The 22664-nt window shown below is 37.7% G+C and overlaps 1 protein-coding gene across 2 annotated transcripts in view; it reads left to right on the forward strand.

The window, feature by feature from the left end:
* Window positions 1-22664, forward strand: part of fgf14 (fibroblast growth factor 14) — a 135269-nt gene that overhangs the window by 75088 nt on the left and 37517 nt on the right. Inside the window, exon 1 of one of the 2 annotated variants that reach the window (XM_028435648.1) lies at window positions 6828-7197. The exons of the other annotated variant lie outside the window; for it this stretch is intronic. Within the exon in view, the coding sequence (XP_028291449.1) occupies window positions 7005-7197 (193 nt within the window). The 5' untranslated portion in view covers window positions 6828-7004. Of the gene's footprint in view, window positions 1-6827; window positions 7198-22664 lie in introns of those variants that run through there. 2 annotated transcript variants of the gene reach the window in all.

A 22664-nucleotide genomic window follows, 5' to 3' on the forward strand; every position in this document is an offset into this window, starting at 1 on the left:
CCAGTGAGGTTTCCAGCGTCTTTTCCAACGACTTTATCTCGACAGATAGGTTTCGTAGACCCTCGCGTATCATCTCCTTGACCTGTTCCAAACCCGAATTGGGTTCTGATGGGCCTCCCTGCGGTTTTTTCACCATTTTCCTTCAGTCTAGGGCCCAATTTTTCAGGCTGTTCAGCTGTAGCCAGCTGTAGCCAAGGTCGCGTTATCGGAGCGAATGAAAACACGTCTGCTCTCTCCAAAGACCAGAGATTTAATGATGATACTTTAATTTCAATACTTTGGTTATGTTTAGGGATGTCCCGATACAACTTTTTCATTTCCGATATGATACCGATATTGCAGCCTTGCGTATCGGCCAATACTGATATTGATCCGATATAGCATGAATCATACATTTGGAAAAATTAAATAAATAAATAAATACAAATTTAATTAAATGAAAAATTAAAAAAAACTTATTTTGTAGTGTGGAGTGTTAGAAAAGGCTTGATCTAGTGATGTTACTCAAACAGAGAACAATAGTCAGCAACAGTAGGTATGAGAAAAACTGACCCATTTATTATTAACCAATAGGTTACATAATCTTTAACCTTCAACATAACATCTGCAGTATTCTGCAATTGAATAAAATAAATAAAAGATGAATTGAAAATAAATGAATAAAATATATTGGTAAATCCGGAAATTTGAATCTGATATCCGATATTCGTTTTCAGGCTAATATCGGACCGATATTGGATATCGATATCTGATCGGGACACCCCTCCTTTTGGGGTTGTCTGGGACTGTTCAAGCAGTGGTGGTAAACTCATTTTAGTTCAGGGGCCAAATACGGACCAGTTTGGTTACAAATGGCAAGAGCAATTTCAACATTAATGTGCTCTGGTTTGCACTTCCAGGTCTAAATTACATATAAAGTATATGAAACTGACAATATCCAAGCATTAAGTGACCTTAAACCTAAATTCACTTACATTTCCTTCATATTATGAAGAATTGTTATTTAGTAGAATATTTTTTTTTTAGTTGTTTTCTTCAATTTAAGATTAAAAAATGACTGCCGTCAAGTGATATATGCATGGACAATTAGTAAATTTGTATCCCTGTGTATGTGGAGGGGCTGAAATATCTACAAATGAATTGTTTTTTTAATTTAAACAATGATTCATGTTTTTTTCTGTCACTTTTACTTTCTACTGCAGGCCGTATTAGATGCTCTAAACTTCTTGAATTTGACACGCGTGTGAAAAAATCTCCAGCTCCTCACAGGGTTAACACACATGGATACCACACCATTATACACCTAAAGACTCCTGTAGATATAAAGCAAATATAAAATACTGTATAGTAGGGCTGGGCAATTTTGCCTAAAAAAATCTCTGATTTTTGAAAGAAGAATTTGAGTTTTGATTAAATTTTGTATTTATTTATTTTTTTCAATGCACTACAAAATGACTGCAGACGTCAGATATATTGTCAAAAGTGCAACTTTATTGCTGTGATTGTTCTCAAGAGTTTAAATGCATAGAACAATCCCAAAATAAAAAGTAGACTCTGTCGTTCAACAATTTCAAGCTTTAACCCAGGTTTAAGCAAAAGTGCAACAGCGCCTTCACAGTAGCTTAAAATTTCTGATTAAGAAATCAGATAACTACATATCTGATTTCTTACATTACAATTAAAAAAAATAATAAACTGTTCCCTTAGCATCTCAGCATAGTGCAAATAAAAAATTAATCATGCCTGTGGCACACATATAGCCTACTCAAAGGGTAAACACATGTAAACAAAGAGGGGGCTGGCTCACATCGCGCTACGGTAACCCACAAGGACGGAACGCAAAAAAGTCTGAAAAAACTCTGGTGGGAAAAAATAAATTAAAAAAATATTTTAAAAAAATTATTTCTTATTAGAAATTGTTTTTATCTCCAAATTTGATAAATAAATCAAATCAATATTTTTGGCCCAGACCTACTGTAGTGGATATTGTGAATCACTGATGGACTAGGGTACCTATTATTGGCTATATATACACAACATATTTTATCCTTTTGTGTGTGGCTGAAGTCTTTACATTTTTTTTGTTCATTAACCCCCCCCCCCCCTCCCCCCCACCAAAAAAAAAAAAAAAAACATTCTTGCAAATCCACTGAGATATTCTTATACTTTGAAATCAGCCTCTTCATGATGTATTAATAATAAAAAAGGACTGATAACGTTCTGTGATGGAAGTACTAAAATCAAAGGCAGACAAAGAAGAGTGCAGAAAAATACAAAGATAAATCATCACATCCTTTAAATGCTTCAAACTCCATCTCTAACGATATCTGGAATTTCATTGAAAGCTTTAGCTTTTTATATGACAAAGCCATCCAGATTGTGCCATAAAAATAGGTGTTTTGCCCTAAAGCAAAGTGATAGCAATGCTCAAACGTGTTGTTTACCACGGTTCTGTTGAGTGACATTTGCTCTGCCTCGGTAACGGAACATCAAACAAAGGTAATGTAATTTCTTCAGAGGAGATTGGATTTAAATGTCCTGACCCAATGAGGCTGTGACTCTTTAGTTGCCTGCGGTAACTGGATTCTTAAAGGTTTGTGTTTTTCCATGTTGGACAGACTGCATCTTATTGTTGGACCAATAGCTTATTGATATAATAGCTGATGCCCCTCATTTTCTACATCTATGCCCAAAGTAGCTTTAGTTTTTGCACTGATTGCTTCCTGAGAAAACATTTATCCTTGACCAAGTGCCCAAGTGTGTTAATCAAACTGTCTATCTGGATAATCCATGTTAAAGGATGGATAAAGTATTTAGGTGTCAGTAAACTAATTGATGTGAATAGGTTAGTGGCTGAATGTCAGCTCACCGTAACCCTGTTAGAATCCAAAATGGAGGAGTATAAATGGTGCTTTGGAAGTCAGAGGGAAATGTTCTTGGCTTTGGGAGCTTTGGAATGGGATGACAATGGACCCTCATACATTTACATGCAGGAGGAAAAAAAATGTAGGTACGTGTGCTCTTGTTTCAGCTAAGCAGTAATGATTTATAACACTATTTTGAACGTGATTCTGTGCTTGGGTTCAGCCTAAGGAGATATATTTATCATTTATCTTTAGCTTGTTTTGGTGACTTACATCAGTGTTTCCCAACCTTTTTTGTCCCCCCCCCCGAGGCCTCTCTTCTGATTAGGAGAACCCCTTCGTCACTCCAATTTAGTAACCTTTTTTGTTTTATTTACATGTTGTTAATAGCTTGAAAATGTCAACCTGTACGTTTAACGCACACTAAATATTAATTTTGTGCATTACAATTATTGTATATCATAGAATATATTTACCTTAATTTTTAGTAATGTGCATAACATTTTAGTAACAATTTAGTAGGATATTAAGGCCACAATATTGTTTATTTCATTAATGCAGTTTATTGTCAACGGGTGTAAAAGCTGTTGGATGAGCATGTACAGTCTCTGAAATAGGCTTAAAAATGACTCAGCATTTTGGAAATAGATTCATCAATGTTTCCAAGAACCCCCTACAATGTGTTCACGTACCCCTGTTTGGGAACCACTGACTTACATGCAGATGAATGAGGTAGGATTTTACACAAATTCATGTATTTAGGCTGTGCTGTTTTGACTAAGCCAGTGCTTCTCAAAGTGTGGGGCGTGCCCCCCTCGTAGGGAATGGAAACAAACAGGAGGAAATGTTCAATTGCATGCCAGTCGTCTTAATAGTCCTTTCCTTGTTGATACTAAACAAAACGCCTACACACAACGAAAGTAATAATGAGAAGCCTAAAAATGTAGCAGAAATTAAAAGAGGATTCATTTATTAGAATGTATTAGATATGCGACCAGGAACAAAATGTAATGTTAAACTAAAGTGCAAAAATAATGATTTATGTCAGCATGTGAAGTGGGTTTTCTTAAGCTTTTTGGCACAGATTGCAAACAATGTTACATTACCTGATTTTTTAAATTTGTTTTTTATGCAGGTGATTAGTTTAATCTAGTTTGTGAATTTTGATTTGACGTTACTTGTTCCCTGTTAGTTCAATACATTTGAAAATGTGTTATTTAGGGGGGCTCGATAGCACCACCTTCGTTCAAAGTGGGTAATACCCCAAAAAGTTTGAGAACCACTGGACTAAGCCAAAAGTGAAATGTTTTATCCTTTAAACTAGAATCTGTCACAGTAACAAAGTGTGTAACAGTGAGGGTTATTATGGTAAAGTTGGCTACATAATGCTATAATTGTGCTCTTAATGATAAAACAGTAGATTATGGGAGGGAATCAAAGCACCCACAGAAAAAATCAATAGGAATATAAAGATCATGTATGTCACACGTGTCAAACCCAAGGCCCGGGGGCCAAATCTGGCCCTTCAGAGCTTCTGATTTGGCCTGCAGGAAAAAGAGAATCAGCTCTAAATGAATGAACTCTAAATTTTTCCAAAATCCTGCATTTTTTACAAAAATTATTCCACAAAATCTCCTCAAATTAAATGAAAATTGTATTTAAAAAATTAAATCAATCAATCAAAGGACATTGAAGTATCTGTCTGTCACTTATTGCTTAGATATTGTTGATGCCTTCCATACTTTATGTCTAATTTTTAACTGGAAGTTCAAACTTGGGCACATTAATGTTAAAATTATGAGTTTTCCCACCTAAAACTTGTAGCCCACTTGTGCAACTACTCCGTATTTGGCCCCTGAACTAAAATGAGTTTGGCATCCCTGCTGTATGTAAAGACTTATATAATCACATGTAAAACTAAAGATTTTATTTTTTTTTTTAAAAAAGCTCTCATAAAGGATGCACTCGTACTTGAATGGGATGTAAATCAATAACCCCAAATTAGTCTGCAGTCCCTCTTTAGATCTAGAAATATTTTTAATTTATATCTGAAAAAATACATTTACAATATATTACAAGGAGGAGCTGCATGTTATAGAAAATCAATGCAAGTGGACCAGTAGGCAGTAGGAGAGCTGCTATCTCTGTGGATTGTGCAGAGACTGTAGCAGTGACAGCAGCAGCTGTGGGAGCTGCTGTGGAGCCATTGTTGAGCTGACAGTGTCCGCTGCTGGTTACATCTTTAACTGCACCTCCGGCCAAACACTACACCCACCCACCCACCCATTGTTCTACATCAGTGGCTATTGTAGCCAAGAACACCTCCCTCTGCTAATGATTTTTTGACACAGCTTTTGCTTGTTGTTCGGTTTGCTGCTGTGTTTCAACAGGTGCAAAACGAGCACAACATCAGGGCAAAACACACACACTCACACTGTTTAGTTACAGCCACAGACAGCAGATGGCTCTCTTGAGTTTAAATCTTCTGCTCTGGTTATTGAATGACGAGGTGATGTTTGTTCACCTCAACCCAAAGGCTAAAAACCTACAATTGTCCACTTTCTTTCACCTTTACTGATGTAGTTATTTCTTTAACAAATAATTGAAAAGTGCAGGTGGAGGTGTTGACTGCACAGAGACACTCTACAGTATGAAGGCACATGTAAGGTGGTAGGGTCAAGGTCATGTGGTCAAGCTTTTTTCGACTGAAACAGGAGGCGCTGTCCGTGGTGCTGAAATCTTTTCAGCCGTCAGCACACAGAAGTGCACGTTCAATGGGCGACACGTGTGTTTTCATCTGACAGTTTTCCTGCTAATAAAGGTTGATTGTTCACTCTATAGCCTAATATTGATCATAAATGTTTGATTTCGATGTGGATATTTCAGGAGTAGCCAAAATCTCACACTCCATGGCATGCAACGCAGCTTCAGCGGATGCCCGATGCCCACTCCCATTGAAAAGGAGAGGTTGGGGAAGGGTGTGTGTGTGTGTGGGGGGGATCCTCTCCATATCTAATGAATGGTTGTAGGACTTGTTGATGGGGAGGATTTTTTTCATCTGAAAGGAGTGATCGCCCGTTCCTTCGTTTTCTTCTAGTGTGGGGAAACGTTTCCGTTATTCTTTGCGTTACTCGCACCTTTTACGCACGGCTCGCCACGCACGAAAAGAGGCACAGAAGCACATTATTGTGCACTTTTCACTAGCGGGGTTGCATTTATTTATTTTCATTGCTTGTCACACCACGCAGACGTCTTTCGGAGAGGATTCAGCGCTGTTCAGCTTTGATTTTGGGGTCTCTCTCTTTTTTTTTTTTTTTTTTTTGGCTTCCACTCCTCTCTCGTCTAAAGAGATGGAGATTTCCTATTTTCCGACTGATCTGAAAACAGTCAGATGATGGTCTATTCTCCTGTCTCAGACACAGCTATGGTGGGGGTCTCTCCTCTCGAAACGCGCCGATCCAAAGACCATCATTTTTCTTTCCGCTTTCCGCAAACTTGACGCGTCTCTCCCGGACTCCTGCGCCCTCAGCCGGGCTGTGATCCTCGGAGGAGGCGCCTACTTGTGCTGGTTTAGTGCGCGCACACGTTTCCACCGCAGACCTGAGCGGACACTTCTTATCATCAAAGCATCCTCATCGGTGTTGAAAGAAGAAGAGGAAGAAGAACAAGCATTGAACGGTGGGTGCAAAGGAAGAGAGAAGGAGACGGAGTGCGTGGATGTGACTGTGAGGAAGGAAGGAGCCGCTGGTGTTTGGACATTCTGACCATTTCACAGACACTGAAAACACATTTTTTATTAGAAAATGCACAGAAATCCTCATCCATCTGGGTTGCTCTGAGTTTGGCACAGTCCGATGTGTGCAATTACGCATGGACTGCTCTTCTTTTTCCTCTACGGTCAATCGTTTCCTTTAGTGTCTGTTTAAAATTGCAATTATGATGTAGTATTTGGACTAAAAAAAAAGCTAAACCAGCTCGTGAAAATTCATTATTTTGTGCTTGGCATCGCGAGGAGAGAGTCCTGAGCCGCAACCATGGGGCTGTGACCCGGGCTGCGAGCTCCGAAAGGCGGCAGAGAGAGTGGTCTACGCTCCGTGTGGCACACGGACTGGACCCGAGCGGTTGTGACATTTTTGAGCCATGGCTGCTGCCATCGCCAGTGGTCTGATCAGACAGAAGAGACAGGCACGGGAGCAGCATGTGGACAGACCCTCCACTAACCGACGGAGGAAGAGCCCCAATAAAAACAAGGGGCTCTGCAATGGGAACCTGGTGGACATCTTTTCCAAAGTGCGCATCTTTGGCCTCAGGAAGCGGAGACTACGGAGACAAGGTCTGGAAACTTCAGAGCAAACATGTGCATATACATCCCGCCACTGGTTGATAGCATCATTTTATAGGCCTGTCCACGCAATAACCATGTGGTTAATATTAAGGTACAGACATGTGCGTAAAAGTTTGAAGAACACATGGGGAAAACGTCTAATACAGACATGGGCAACTGGCGGCCCAAGGGCCACATGCGGCTGTCTGTCTAATTTTATGCGGCCCCAAAGTAAACGTACAAAATGAAAGAAAAATACTCAAAACAAAAGCAAGAACACATTAACAAATACAATGAGTTACAACATTGCAGAAAATACAGTAAAAGGCAAGAAAAACACTGAAAATACTCTAGAAATAGAGAAAATACTTCAGAAAATACTCAAACACACACAAAATTACAACAAAAATGTACAATATGGCAACAGTAATACACAAGATTACTCCATTTGACACTAAATGACAACCAAATTACAGAAAATGACAACATAAATACACAATATGACTAAAAAAAAGCATACATTTTACAGGAAAAATACACAAAAGGACAACATTAATGCACAAAATGCAATCACAACAAGCAATACATACACAGAAAGGCAGAAAAACATACAAAATTACTATAAAAACCATTTGTTCTTTACATGTGTTAAAGCTTAGATTAGTCATTATTCTAAATTATGACATGAATGTGGATAATGTGGCCCTTCGATCAAACAAACACATTTTTGTGGCCCCCGCGGTGATAGACGTTGCCCACCTCTGCTCTAATACATCTTCTCTTTTCTATTTCAACATGTTAGAAACATATGCTCCATTATTGAAGAGAATGTTCAACACTTACTGCACAATACAAGAGTTCACAAATGATGCTTTATCTCGAAAAGGGTCAATATCCTTATAATTGAGGTAAAGCTTTTCAAACCTAATCTCTAATTCTATTACCAATTTATCTTCTCGCGAATCTAATGTCTAATTGCTTCTAGCTGTTCCACATGACATCCCCCTTTAATAATGGAATGTCACATTTGCTGTAATATGGCACTGTTCTGGTTAAAGAGCATTGTCCATATTGTTTTACTGCTAAATGCAGGGATCCATTATAGCTGCATAAAATAGATTAGGATAATTCATTTAGGAGGGAAATAACTTCAATTATTTCTTCTGGTTATAGAAGATTGAAGGAGATTGCTTGTTTCTTCATGAACCACAAGGTATGAGACCTGTTGCACTGGAGAAGCTAAATATTCCTGTTTAACAAATGTTTTCTTTGCTGAAAATTTGTAGAATAGTATATATTCTGATCATAGCATTTCAATATCTAAAGCTTTAGCATTATCTCTACTCATAATGAAAGTAAACATCAGTGCAGCTCCTTCACAAGCCCTCAGTGATTACATGGATTAAAAAGGCTTTGATAAAATGGCATTTCCATAATAGTCTGATAGAGAACACATCTGGACATGGGTCAGGATCCATCCAATTTAAAATAGAAGCTTTTAATCTGCTGTGTATCTGCTCCCCTCGGTGTGCACGTGTGTGTGCGTGTGTCTCCAATATTTGTGTTTAATTGCATGCCCCCCCCCCACCCCCTCTGTCATCTCTGAATTAGCTTGGATGTGTTTGTTTCATTAGACTGTCAGTAACATGCTGCAACCCCTACACATCATCACAGATGATGCTGTCATTTGGTAAAGAAATTAGTGTCGAGCCCCATCACTAGAAAATGTTAAAATGGGAGGGGGGAACAACTCCGTTCAAGGATTTTTTTTTTTTTTTTTTTTAAAATGACAATCATCGGCTTTGCGTGGTGCGTGCTGATGTGGATGTAAATATTTGTGATCTGGCACCGATGCACCTCTGAGTCACACATGTAGAAGCTAAGCCAACCTCTACCAACAACCGTAAAAACCTTGATAACCTGAACTTATTCCAAATTTAGTCAGGAGGTTCGAAAGCTTAGAATGCTAAAGAAATGTTGAAAAAAATCTATTTAGTCCTGATTTATTGCTATATATCTTTTCCTATGCCTTTGTTTGTTTATAAGTAACCTATATAGAATAAATTCCAATCATATCAATTCTTGACAAACTGCCATCAGTCTTTGGTGTCTTGAAGGTCTAGCCACTGTGTGTTTTCTCTCGTCTTGGACTTGTCTCTCGTCTAAAACACTTACCGGTATTGTACCAACGAGATTCATTTTGTCGTTAAGTTGAGGTTTGAAGCTTCAAAGGCGATCAGCAGAACTCCTCTGACTCAGACGGGCAGTTGACAGTCGAAACATGTCAGGAGATAAACATTTCCTGTAAAACCTTGTCTGAATAAACAAAACCTCAACTTAAGGTACTATTAAAAAATAAGACAAAATTATTCTCGCTGGAACTATTACGTGGAAGTCAAGTGAAACTTCAAAGGAACCATCAAAGGCGATCAGCAGAACTCCTCTGACGAAGACTGGCAGTTGACAGTCGAAACATGTCAGGAGATAAGCATTTCCTGTAAAACCTTGTCTGAATAAACAAAACTTCCCAACTTAACATACTATTCAAAAATAAGACAAAATTATTACGTACATGGAAGTCAAGTGAAACTTCAAAGGCTATCAGCAGAACTCCTCTGACGAAGACTGGCAGTTGACAGTCGAAACATATCAGGAGATACAGTTTTCTGAATAACCTCAACTTAACATACTTACTGGTATATTTGCTGTATTGCCACAAACTTTCAGTTTAACAAGACTAATGACTTGTTTGGTGTTTATTATTAGGCTATATAAAGGATGACAAATTACACTTGTTGCAACAGTGCACATGCTTTTACCCAATGGGATCTATCCAGACTGGGACTGGAGATTGAATTCCCCAATGAGAGAGGTGTCAGAATGAGGAATCTCAGTCGGCTTGTAAGGAGCCTTTAGTCCAATATTGTCTTTGGCATTGGATATTGATTTAGTGAGTGAGCCTGGAGTGTTTGGCTGCATTGATTGTCACTGAGCTCTTTAAAAGCCTCACCAGTAATGCCCATTTTTTGTCATCCACTTCTTGTTTTTGATTAAAAAAAAAAAAAAAAAAAAAAAAACAAGTGAGCACAATCACTGTATGTTTGTTTTCTGCCTTTTCATAGTGTTGCTTTATTCATCCCCCAAGGGGTAATTAGAAAGACATGTAATGAGTGATTAAAATGTATATAAAATCGTTCTTTGGTTTATCTTTGAGTGTAGATTTATGCCGGTGTTTCGTACATAACTTACTTTGAATAACAATTTTTACACAATAGCTGTTAACAAGTAATTCTTTCTGGATTACACCTGATGATTACACCATCTTTTATACCTACTTATCCTGGCAAAAGGTTCTAGAGCCCACCTCAGTCCAATGCATGACAATAAATACATTATTTTTGAAGAAACTTAATTGTATACAAGAGCACTCTGAGAACACAAACCTCAACCAAACACCAAATATCCTCTTTTCCAGATGTTGGCAGTTATATAGATTAGTGATCTGATCATGGTACCATGATAATTTATACTTAAGGCTTGTAAGAAATTTCTATCCCTGTTAATAACGATACAGTCGGTTGAAATGTATGGGCACTCCTATTTAAAAAAAATGCGCAATCCGGATGCGACCCATATTAAAGTCGGTGAGGTAATTGATGAATCAACTTGACATAAGTTCGTTAAAAATCAGTCAATTACTAAATAAAATATAAATGTAAAAAATGTCGCCAATGATGAGCGATAGGGTTTTTTCCATTTTTGAAACTCATCCAGAATCAGTAAATTTATCCAAATCACATACAAAATTGTGTGGATTCTTCGGTGGTATAAGGTTCACCTTTGGTTAAAAAAGATTTAGTGATTCTGACAAAATCCTGCTAACATATACAAACAAACGCTGTTGAAAATATTACCTCCTTGGCAGAGTAGGCAGATAGCATATCTGTTAACATCTCATCTGTCTGTGTGTGTGTGTGTGGGTGTGTGTGTCTCAGTCCTGATAGACTGCCTTATGGCGCATTCACACCACACGCGTCGAAAGCGTCAAAAGCGGCAGGTGTACATTCACAATATATGGTGGACGCGCTTCTAGGGAGCGTCGGAGGTCCTGCTGCGCGTCCCGCGCCTCCTGTGTGGTGCGTTTTGAAGGTGTTCGTGTGGCGGACGCTTCTGCCGTGCGTCCGGTGTAGTGATAAATAATCCTACGCGTGAAAGCCTCCTACAGGCGTAGTAAATATTTACACATATACGTACTATATTTTGCTACCTTAATTTTTCCTACTAGATAAACCCTAATTCTCACCCTAACCTGACGGACACGCATGCGCAGTTTGCCAGGTGTGCATGCCCACTGTCTACCGTTGGAAACGTTCACGGAAGGTTTATTCTACACTACACCGGCGCTTCCAACGCGGCCTATGCTAAAGTTGGGATTGTTGAACTTTTGGGGAATATCGCGGCACGTCGACCAATCAGGCGCTGGAAGCCAGCGCAGCTCCGGTGAATCCGGAAACGGTGCCGAGGCGCCCTTTGCCGACATTGTCTGGCTTTATTAATCAAATAAAACCAAGCCACTAGGGATGTAACGATTAATCGTAAGGCAGTTAAAAATCGATTCATAGGTATAACGATTCACATCGATGCTGTGAAAATTGAATCGCAGTACTTTTTTTAACCAGCAGAAGTGTTGGCGGCGAGCGAAATCTGCTAATGCTTTCTTTCTGGCCGCCTTCTACTCTTAAACATATTCATAAATGATTCATTACCCCTTTAGCACCGAAAGAATATCTGTAATATTACGTGAATATCTGTAAAAGTCACGTTTTTCTATTAGCTCTGTCTGCTATCATAGCATCTCTTCTTCACTGCAAAATATCTGCATGCCAACCGACCACTGGGTTATCAGCGCCCTCTGCTGGTTCAAACAAATATCTGACCTAAATACAGTAAAATGACTGTTTTTTTTTTTTGTTTTGTTTTTTTAGTCCAATTGTTAAGGCACAAAATACATTTTCAGTTGCACTTTTAAAAAGAAAAACAACTATTATGCAGTTTTGTATTGTTTACTATAGAACCAGAATTTAAATAATAAGCTTCAACTTCATTTGTATTATTCCTTTATTTATTTCATTCAAGATTTATTTTTAGTTAAATTGCATTGTTTAAATAGTTCATCAAGGGATTCTTTTGACAATGAAAAATAAAAGGAAAATAGTATAGTATTAAGTATTAAGGAATATTTAAGTACAGTCCCATTTTGTAAAATAAATCGTGAGAGAATCGTATCGTGAACCCAGTATCGTGAATCGAATCGTATCGGGAGTTGAGTGAATCGTTACATCCCTACAAGCCACTCTCTCGGTAATGTAGAGCCTGACTTATTGATTGGCTCCAGTTTTAAGTACAGTAAATGCACACACTATATACTGGAATTAAAAAGAAATCAAAAACCAGCTCCAACTGCAAGTCATTTATACCTAGCACATAGTTTATTGGCTTTTTAGGTACCATTGATTTGTAATAATACAGATTGATCTTTTTAAAAGGTTTTCAGATTGGTTTGGTTTGGTTTGGGTCAGATTTGTTTTTTTTTTCCAAACCACGTTGTGTTGAATAATTATCAAGAGACACATTCTAGTTACTGTAACACAATTTTAAAAATCTTTGTTCATGTTTTCTGGTGGCAGATGCAGAACCAGTGATCAACTTTAATTTGAAGGGATTAGATGTGAAATCCAAATCCTGTTACATCCACCCACAGTAAAAGAGCTAACAGCATATCCAGTTTAGGTTCGCTCTTATAATCTCAGTGCTTTGGCTCTAATTATCACAGCAGATTAAACCCATAAATCATTAGATCATGTTACATACAACAGACCATTAGATTAGCTGCTTTGACGCTTATCTGCAAGGAAGGATTTCCTGCATCTTTTGTGTTTTTTCCCAAGCAGGAACATATTATTACTCCGATTTTAGAGCTGTTAGCATCAGATGAGATGAAAACTGTCACTGATGAGATAAAAAAAAAAACCAAACGGCTTGATGGAGATTTGTCTTGCTTTTCTTTGATACGTCAAATATTGAAGGTTTTTGTTTTTCTTTCACAGCCAGGAAAAGCCCTTCTTGTTTTTTCAGTAACATCTAAGTGGGTTAGTCAGGGCTGCACTGACAACTGTGTTTGTTACTCCTGTGTGTCCGACTGTGTTCAGCTCTGCTGGAAATGCACTGTGCATAACTTGTGTCCACCTGCAGACACAAACAGCAGCGTTACAGAACAGAAAATAACACAGAGGAGAGTTCTAGAGCTGCAGACCAGCCACTTCATGAAGAATCCCCCCTTTTTGACACCCTGGTGCATATGTAGTGTAGGAAATGTGATGCAGAGAATCAACAACTTCCGATTTTACACTTACGACACGTGTTGTTTTCCGAGGAAACCTCCCCTGCTGCTGCGAAAGCACCACTCTGGTTTTTTTTTTTAAACAAAAAAAGAAATACTGTAGAGAGACAAAGTGTGCGTGTTGTGAAAAAGCATGGTAAGATCAAAGATAACAGCATTGTTTTTTCATCATTTGGGCCTGTTTTGTGCAGAACCATAAAGGCTGAATCAAGAGAAAAGACCTTCTGACGTAGGAAACACCACATGGAGATTATCAAAGCATCTTTGTGATGTGTGTGTGTGTGTGCGTGTGTGTGCATGTGATGGGCTCGTTTGATAAAACTGAAGAAGCCGCGTCATTCTAAAAGCTCTCCATTCATCTTTTTTAACAGCTTCAATAGCTTTTTTTCATCCAGCCTTCATATTCATAGATTCATTGACATATTCTCTCATTAAAGCAACTCATCATAGTTTCATTCTGTCTTTTTTTTAACAATAGTCTTATTGAAGTAGGGGGGGGCTGGCTTTTTCAATGTAATGGGAAAAACACTGCCTCTGAGATGGATGAATGTGGATAATTATGATGACCTTTTTCCTTACGTGAGTTTGTTTTTCGGCGCTACTTGCTAACCCAAAAAATAAAAAAGGGACATTTGCTAACCCCTAATATATTTTACAAAAAAAAGAGAAAAGTTGAACCCGGTAAATCCAGGGTTATGGTCACCATTAGTAAATCATTTTGTTTATTTGGGCAATTATCTTTTTTTAAAAATGTGGACTACCAGCAGTTAGGGCTGGGCGATATGGACTAAAACTCATATCTCAACATTTTTTCTCAAAATATCGATATACGATTCTTGATGTTTTTTTAAATTCAAATAAATCCAGAAAATAATTTATGGTTACATTTTCTGACAGCTGCACAATATGTGCCACTTTTGCTTTTTTCTCCGATAAAGGGCAGCATGTGTGAGTGAGTTTTGTAGTGTGGCTTGTTTAGCGGACACACTCAGAAATCATCTAACTATGCTTTTAATGCTGTTCTGAGAAGAAGCAAATGCAGTGACTCCTAAAACGAGTATTTTTATACAAAATGAGCTATAAAAATGTATATGTATATTAGAGCTGGGCGATTTTGCCTAAAAAAAAAAAATCTCTGATTTTTTTGAAGAAAAATTTGAGTTTCAGTTCGATTTCTGATTTTTCTTTTTCAATGCACTTAAAAATGACAGCAGACATCAGATATAATGTCAAAAGTGCAACTTTATTGCTGTGATTGTCCTCAAGAGTTAAATGCATAGAACAATCCCAAAATAAAAAGTAAATGAGGCTCTGTCATTCAACAATTTCAAGCTTTAAACCAGGTTTAAGCAAAAGTGCAACAGCGCCTTCACAGTAGCTTAAATTTTCTGATTAAGAAATCAGATGACTATATATTTTATAACATAACATTACAATTAAAATAATAAACTCTTCCCTTACCATCTCAGCATAGTGCGAATTAAACATTAAACGGGCCTGTGGCACACATATAGCCTACTCAAAGGGTAAACACATTGCGCTACGGTAACCCACAAGGATGGAACGCAAAAAAACTGTGGTGGGAAAAAATAAAAAATAAATAAAACGCAAATTAAAAAAAACTCAAATTTGCAAAATATAAATCGTTTTTATCTACAAATTTGATAAATCGATTTTTTTGACCAGCACTAATATATATATTGGTATAGGTGATATTGTAATTTTCAATATTGCCAGAATAGAAAACTCAATATATCTTGAATCTGGATATATTGCCCAACCCTACCAACAGTGTTGAATCCAACGTAAAACAACAGCTTTCTATGGCTCAAAAGGACAGGACTCTACTAACATGTCATGACTGCTCCTGTTTTCTTCAGCTCCCTGATTGTGGGTTAAACTCAGGTGTTGAGCTGAGAAGAGGCGCTGAGGGGGGAGAAAGCACCAGCTGTAACACATTACAATTAGTTCTTTTTTTAGTCTGAAAGGGGAAAACTGAATTACCATAGTTTTAGTTGTTAGGACTAGTAATAAACAGCAATTTATTAAGCCATGTGGGGCGTCAGCATTATTACACTCACAAAGCCCTTTATGTCACTGCACTGCAGGAAAAATATAACAAATAATGTCTGGTGATGGAGAGTGGGTTATAAAAATTGGAGCGTATTTGATAGAAATCCAGACATGATCCTTTAGGCACCCATGAAAATAGGATTAAGCAGCAGGTTTAATATAATATAGAGGATTATCACGCTTTTTTGTTATCTGCCGATGGACATTTTATTTTTATTTGATTCAATTTGGTCAACACGCTCATATCCTACAGGTTCCCAGCTGCTCACAAACACTAGGAGGGCTAAGTCTGTTCTGTTTGTGAGATATATGGATTACAGATGGCTGCACATTGATCAGTGTTCAGAATCAATACCACTATATCCCAACATTTAAAGGCTGGTTTAAAGAGGATCATTGATCACAGATTTGGTAACTTAACTTTGTGTGCGTGTGCGTGTGCGTGTGTGTGTGTGTGTGTTTACTGAAGCATGTGCTCAGGTGAATTGTGCTCTAAATCAGTGGTTCCCAACCTTTCTTGTCTTGTGTACCCCTCATTTTATTTCATCGTCTTAAATTGAACAATTAATATTCAGGCATTATCTTCTTATTTAACCCAAATTAAAGGCAATTAAAAAAAAAAAATATATATATATATATATATATATATATATATATAAGAAATTATATTATAGTAAACGTTTGTATTATTAATACTAATATATTATGATTACATTGTTGTTAAAGAAAGATAATAATGTTGAAATTAGAAAAAAAAATTAGAATAAATAAAAATAATAAGTAATATAAATAAATACAAAACAAATAATTAACCTGCCTGTGTTATATATAACTTTTATGTCATTTACCACAAAAGGTGCTTCTTTGAATACGTCCCCTTTAAACAGGCATTTAAACTTTAAAAACACACGTACCATTTTATTGACGGACTTATGAAATGACTGAAAATGTTTTTTTTTTATTTTCTTGGAAATAAATTCTTAATTTTTCCACGTACCCCCTGCAACGTGCTCATGTACCCCTGGTTGGGAAACACTGCTCTTAATAAAAATCCATGGGAAAATGTGAACGTTTAGTCATCCAACAAACTAAAAGAACACAAAGACGGCCACTTGTGTTGATGCTGTAGGGACTTTATCTGCTAAATCACTGCTGTGTGTGAACTCACTTATTATTTCCTCTGTTTGTTAAAGGGAAGTTGGTCTGATGCCATGGTTGTACTGAATAGTTTCATGCTTAAGGGCACTTCTGTTTGAACCGAGTTTGTAATCCATATTTTCAGCCTTTCCTGTTTGCTATCATTAAAGACAAGTCTAGACAAATTCAGTTAAGAGATCAATGTGTCCAATTTGTTTTTTTATGGCTTTCATTACTTTCGTGATGCGTTTGTAAACACAAGGAGTAGATATCACTGCGTGAGGTACGAGCGGTGAAACATTTAATCTACTTGGTTTGACGGAAAATGAAGAAACAATTCTGCACATCTTGAGCACAAACAACATTTCTTGTGAGACGTCAGAGACGCTCACTCCGTATTGCACCCACACACGCTGCAGACTCACTGCAACATATTTATTCCACTCTTTTCTTCACTCTCTGGATGTCAATTTATTTTCCCTCACAAGACGGCAAACCCACACAATGTCACTTCGTTGGTAGATTAAGCTGCTAATTAACATGTGTTACGGTGAAATTTACGGTTACCTCGTCTTTGACTTGAAAACACACTCTGTGGTGATAAATGATGAAGACCAGACAGGAGAGATGATGAAGTAATAAAAAATGATTTAATCTAAACTAAATAAAAAGGTACAAAGCGGGATAGACAAAGAAGTGGTCTCCTCTGGCCAGAGGAGAGACGCGAAGAAGGGACCAAAAGTTCCTTTCACACACATTTGTCCCACCTCCCCCCTTCCACAGACAACAAAGAAGAGACCAGGGGGGGAAGGTCAGTCTGCCGGAGGTAACACCTCCGATGCCGGGGTGGGTTTGGACGTGCTCTGGCCTTGGAGATTAAACTGAGGCCAACTGACATTCCTTTAGAGAAGCTGTATCATGGGAGTATGGGTCCACTGACTTTGCAGGAAGAGGAAAAGACATCAGACAGGAATGGAAAGTTACAAATTGGGGTATTAAGTTGAATGAGATCAAAAAGCAAATATATGAGTATACATAATTAATCAATTTTGCCACCACACATGTTAGCTTAACTATTTTGGGGTTTGCTCTCATGTTACATCTACAAACTGAAAGACAAAGGTGTAGATTTTGGAAGTGGTTGTGTAACACTAAGCTCAGATATTTAGCTTTAGCTAATCAATTCAAGAGGCAACTTTTTTCAGTTTTTACTAGCCGTCTGTGCTATTGTTGCTATCCGCCAACACTAAAGTTAGCTAATCAAACAACTGTGTTCCCATTACAGTATTTCGCAAAACAAAATTGATATTTCTAAATGTCAACAAAGCACAATTGCGCTTTAGACATAATTCAGTTGAAGTTGGTGTTTTTGGGCAGGAGCCTCGAGTCGTAACTCCCGTGAAATCTCATCCCGCGAGATTTCGCTGCAGGAAGATGGACGATCCAAACCTTCTTATAACACTCCGCATTCCTTTGTTGTTTGACGTCTATCGTGCCAGTAATAGTTTTTAAGTATAATGCTAAGAAATGTCTATAGTCTCCTCTTCTGTCCACCTGTACCTCGCCATGTTTTCATAAAGAGAAGTGGTCATGTGACCAGGTACGTTTCGTCCTGTGACGTGGAATTGCGGAAAAAGGGCTTCCATCGTGCTTTTGCGATACATTTCAATATCGAAACGCCTGCAAAACCTTTTACTGAAAGTTTCAAAACATTTTATTGATATTTGAGTTTTTTTTCGAAATTTGTGTTTCCCCATCAACAGTTTTTATTTAGATTTTGTGCATTTCCAAGAGTAATGGAAACGCAACTATTGTTGAATTCTGGTGTTTCTTAACCATCAAACCATCAAAGACCACAACATTTTGGAGCATACTTTGGATTTTATTAACGCTAATTAGCTCAATGCTAATTATAGATGCTAATTAGTCCAAAGTTCTGGTCTTAAGCCCTATTCGCATGGGATTAGTTTTACCTAGGGATCACATGTAATAAATAAATGACCCCCCTAATGTCTGATGTTCATGTGGCGCATTCACTGTGGCTTTTGACCACATCTCGGTGCTGTGTTACTGCTAGCGCTAGCCAGCTGTAATAAATAGAAGGCTACAAACAGAAAACACAAAAAAAGATTCTTACCGCACAGTCCAAAGCACGACCTTTTCGTTGCCGTACGTTACGGGCCGATAAGGTTTCGCTGGCCTGGGACCGAAAAGATTTTCTAAACACTCCAATGCAGCCTCCATTCTTCGCCAAAAGTACATAAATATGCACACATGAGCATATGTGCTCATAATCGATCTCAGTACGAGGTAAACTCAGACCGTGACAAGGGTACAAAACAAAACAAAGCGTAATCATGCGTCAGATCCCGCCCATTTCTGTCCAAATCACAGAGATGCCTATTCACATTGGATTAGTATTATCACAGAACCTCGGAGTTCAGCAAAATATAGTAGGTCATTTGTGGGGGAATTTTTTACTTTACAAATTACTGACATCGCACGGGATTAACATCACAGACATTCTCCGCAATTATTACAAATCGCATGTGGTCACAAGGTAAAACTAATCCCGTGCGAATAGGGCTTTAGGTCACATGCTCAATAAGTAATAGTAGTAGTAGTAATTGTGGACTAGTAGTTTTTTTTTGGTTTTTTTTCAGTAATTAGACATTTTTTACTTACTATAAAAAAAAAAAAAGACCAAAATGTGTTAGTTTGATTAGTTCGTTTGTTTTAGTCCGAGTTCAGCCACAGCCAACAAAGCAGGGGTGCTTGATGGTTTTTTTCTTCTTTTTTTTTTTTTTCTTAGCAGTTTGGCATTATAATCGATAGTGTTTGACTCCATTCAGTCTGTAAGTAAGTAAGTAAGTACATTTTATTTCTATGGCGCTTTTCACAGATAAAATCACAAAGTGCTGTACAGGCAAAAATGAAACTAAAACAACAGCAGCAACATCACAAAAGGATAATCAAACACAAAATTTATTCAAAACAACAGAACAGTCAGCACTTAAACTGTGAAAGCTCTCCTTTAGCCACATGTTCATTTTTAATTCTAACAAGGCAAAGTAGCAGCTGTAGATATTAGACCAGTGGTATGTACACTGTGTGAGACATTCTCTGCTTTCAGGCAGCAGGAGAAGCTCCCTAATGCCTTCACCTGACAGAAGCATTTCAGAGGAGGACGCCCTGAACTGCAGGGCAAAAATACAAAAAGCTTGACTCTGCTACCCAAAGCGAGACCTCTGGAGTTCTCTGTGGTTTCTCACTCCTTTTGTCTCCCTCTCTCTCTGTCTCTCCATTTCTTTTCTTTGTAATTTTCAGTCTTTGGCTCTTTCACATACTTTCCACCCACACGAACCCCTCAAACACTCAAACACAGTCGCGCATACACTGTATATTAAGAAACATGGCAGCTTTTGCTCAGGTGAAGGTAATTGTTCGCTGTAGAGACAGCCACACAAAAATGAAATCAAAAGAGACGTCGGGTAGATTTAATAAAGCAGTTTTTTTTTTTTCAGTTTCAATATGTTCTCTCGCTTTTTTCTCTCCATGTTATTACAAACCTTCAAAATGCCAACTCAATTACAACACGGCTTGTTGAGCTGCAGTTGCTCGAGGCAACTTAACGCAGCCCTGATTTATTTACAGTAGCTATGTAGCTAATTCCTGCTGGGTCAGCTGGAAAGGGCAGAGAGGTGACACCCACATCTTACACACGGAGGACCCAGAGAGGGTGCTGTTGGGCTCATTATGGGAGTCAGCCGACCACGGATTAATCCTGCCGTCTGTAATTGGATGTCCTATCTCAGAGCATGGGTTGACTTTATGTGTCCAAAAAGTCAACCCATTAGAATCAGAATCAGAATGGATTTTATTCGTCAGGTACAGTTTAGAACAGTACAAGGAATTTAACTTGGTAGTTGCAGCGGAAAGAACACACATTAACACACCACGGCTGCAAAAAACCAAACTAGGCCCTTGTAGGGAGGTGCAGAGTTTGGGATCATGAACAAACTTGGAGCGCCAAAGCAGAGAAGGCGAAGACTCTATAAACTTTGCTCTCCTCTGATAGAGTCAGACGTCATGGTTCAGAAGACGAGAGTTCAGCTGGGAGTAGGGGAATGGGAGGGTGAGGACAGAGACTCAGATCTGTAAATATCTAAAAAGCATCGACGTCAAGACTGTTGTTCTTACTTTAAAGTGTTTGGGTTTGCCAGGAGATGTTTTGGTAACACTTTACTTCAACTTTTATTCATAAAGGCTGACATTACGTTGTCATAATCTGTCATTAGCATGAATAAGGTGTCATGAAGGTTGTAATTAAGTGTCGTTCGTCACCCTAACCCCTAACCAGAGGCGTAAAGAGTACTGATATATCATACTGAAGTAGAAATACAGTTACATAATTGAAATTGTCCTCAAATACAAGTACAAGTTATATATAAAATAATCAAGTACAAGTAAAAAGTAGTTCAAAGTAGAAGTTACTAGTTACTTTCACCCCCCACGTTTATTTTTGGTAATAAATCTTGCCATGGTCAACATCTCATGTATAACTTAAAACTTAAAAACTAAGAGACAAAATCTTGCACAATATGAACTTTTTAACTTTTAAATAAAATAACACAAATGAATTCAATTAAAAAATGTAAAAAAAAATTCTCAGGCTCCAAGTTTAGCTACATTTATGAACTCTAAAACTGAGAAAATAACGTCCATTCAATGCTGTTTTGGTGCCATGCATTACATTTAATCTTGTTGGTCAGCTATGATGTGATGCATTTGATTGTTGTTTGGTAATTTCAATTTTTTTCTAGTTTCCCAATGTTCTTTGATCATTTTCATACAGAAACATAATAATTTACTAAGTAACGGTTGGGTGTAGAAATGTAATGAATTACTTTACTTCTTTAAAAACGTACTTAAGTACAAGTAAAATGACAGATTTAGAAACATACTCGTTACAAGTACCCATAAAGGGAACTCACTTACAGTAACATGAGTACTAATCTGTTACTTTCACCTCTGCCCCTAATCCTAACCCTACTTAACCCCACTAGATCCCTCCACCTAACCCAAAACATAGCTCCAAAGGTGTCATAATTTAGCAAATGACGCTTATTCATGTTAATGACAGATAATGACAGCGTATGTCAGCCTTATGTATGAAACTTCAAAATAAAGTGTGACGAACATTTCATATAGGTAAATTGCAGATATCTGTAACTGAACGCTTGTACCTCAGGATTTCATACTATCTATAAACTATTGAAAACTGGGGCGCAATAATGTTGAAATAGCACTTTTCTTCTTAAAAAAAGACAATATTTTTCTGGTCCTGCTCACTTGAGATTAAACTGGGTCAAATGAGGCCCCTGAAGTAAAATGAGTGACACCCCTGGTTTACAAACTCTAATTCTTGATAGTGATGTTCCTGTTCAAATGGCCAAGTAGTCTGTAACATTTCTGTAGGTTTTTTTTTTTTTACTACATTTATCCAGTTGTAGGGGCACAATGGGTTTTTTAAAAATGATAATATAAATTATGATTGTTATTAACAGTAAGATTTGCCGGGGTGGCATCCAGGATTGAGTTTAAGTGTCCGAGATAACTTTATGAGTTATTAATTAATACATTGTCCTTCAGGGTGTGAATTTTTTGTCAAACTTTCTACTCTTCTATATCAAAACAATGTCGAAACATCAACCACAGACAAATAGTTAAGTTTAAACATTTATTAATCAAACAAGTTAGTATTTACACAAACAACACTAAAGAGCGCTACGCTCATGATACTAATTAGAAATGCTCGAGTACGTAAGATAAGGAAGAAAGAAAGAGGGATGAAATAAACATAGCA

The sequence above is a fragment of the Gouania willdenowi genome, chromosome 21, assembly GCF_900634775.1.
Source record: "Gouania willdenowi chromosome 21, fGouWil2.1, whole genome shotgun sequence".
Classification (NCBI taxonomy): Eukaryota; Metazoa; Chordata; class Actinopteri; order Blenniiformes; family Gobiesocidae; genus Gouania; species Gouania willdenowi.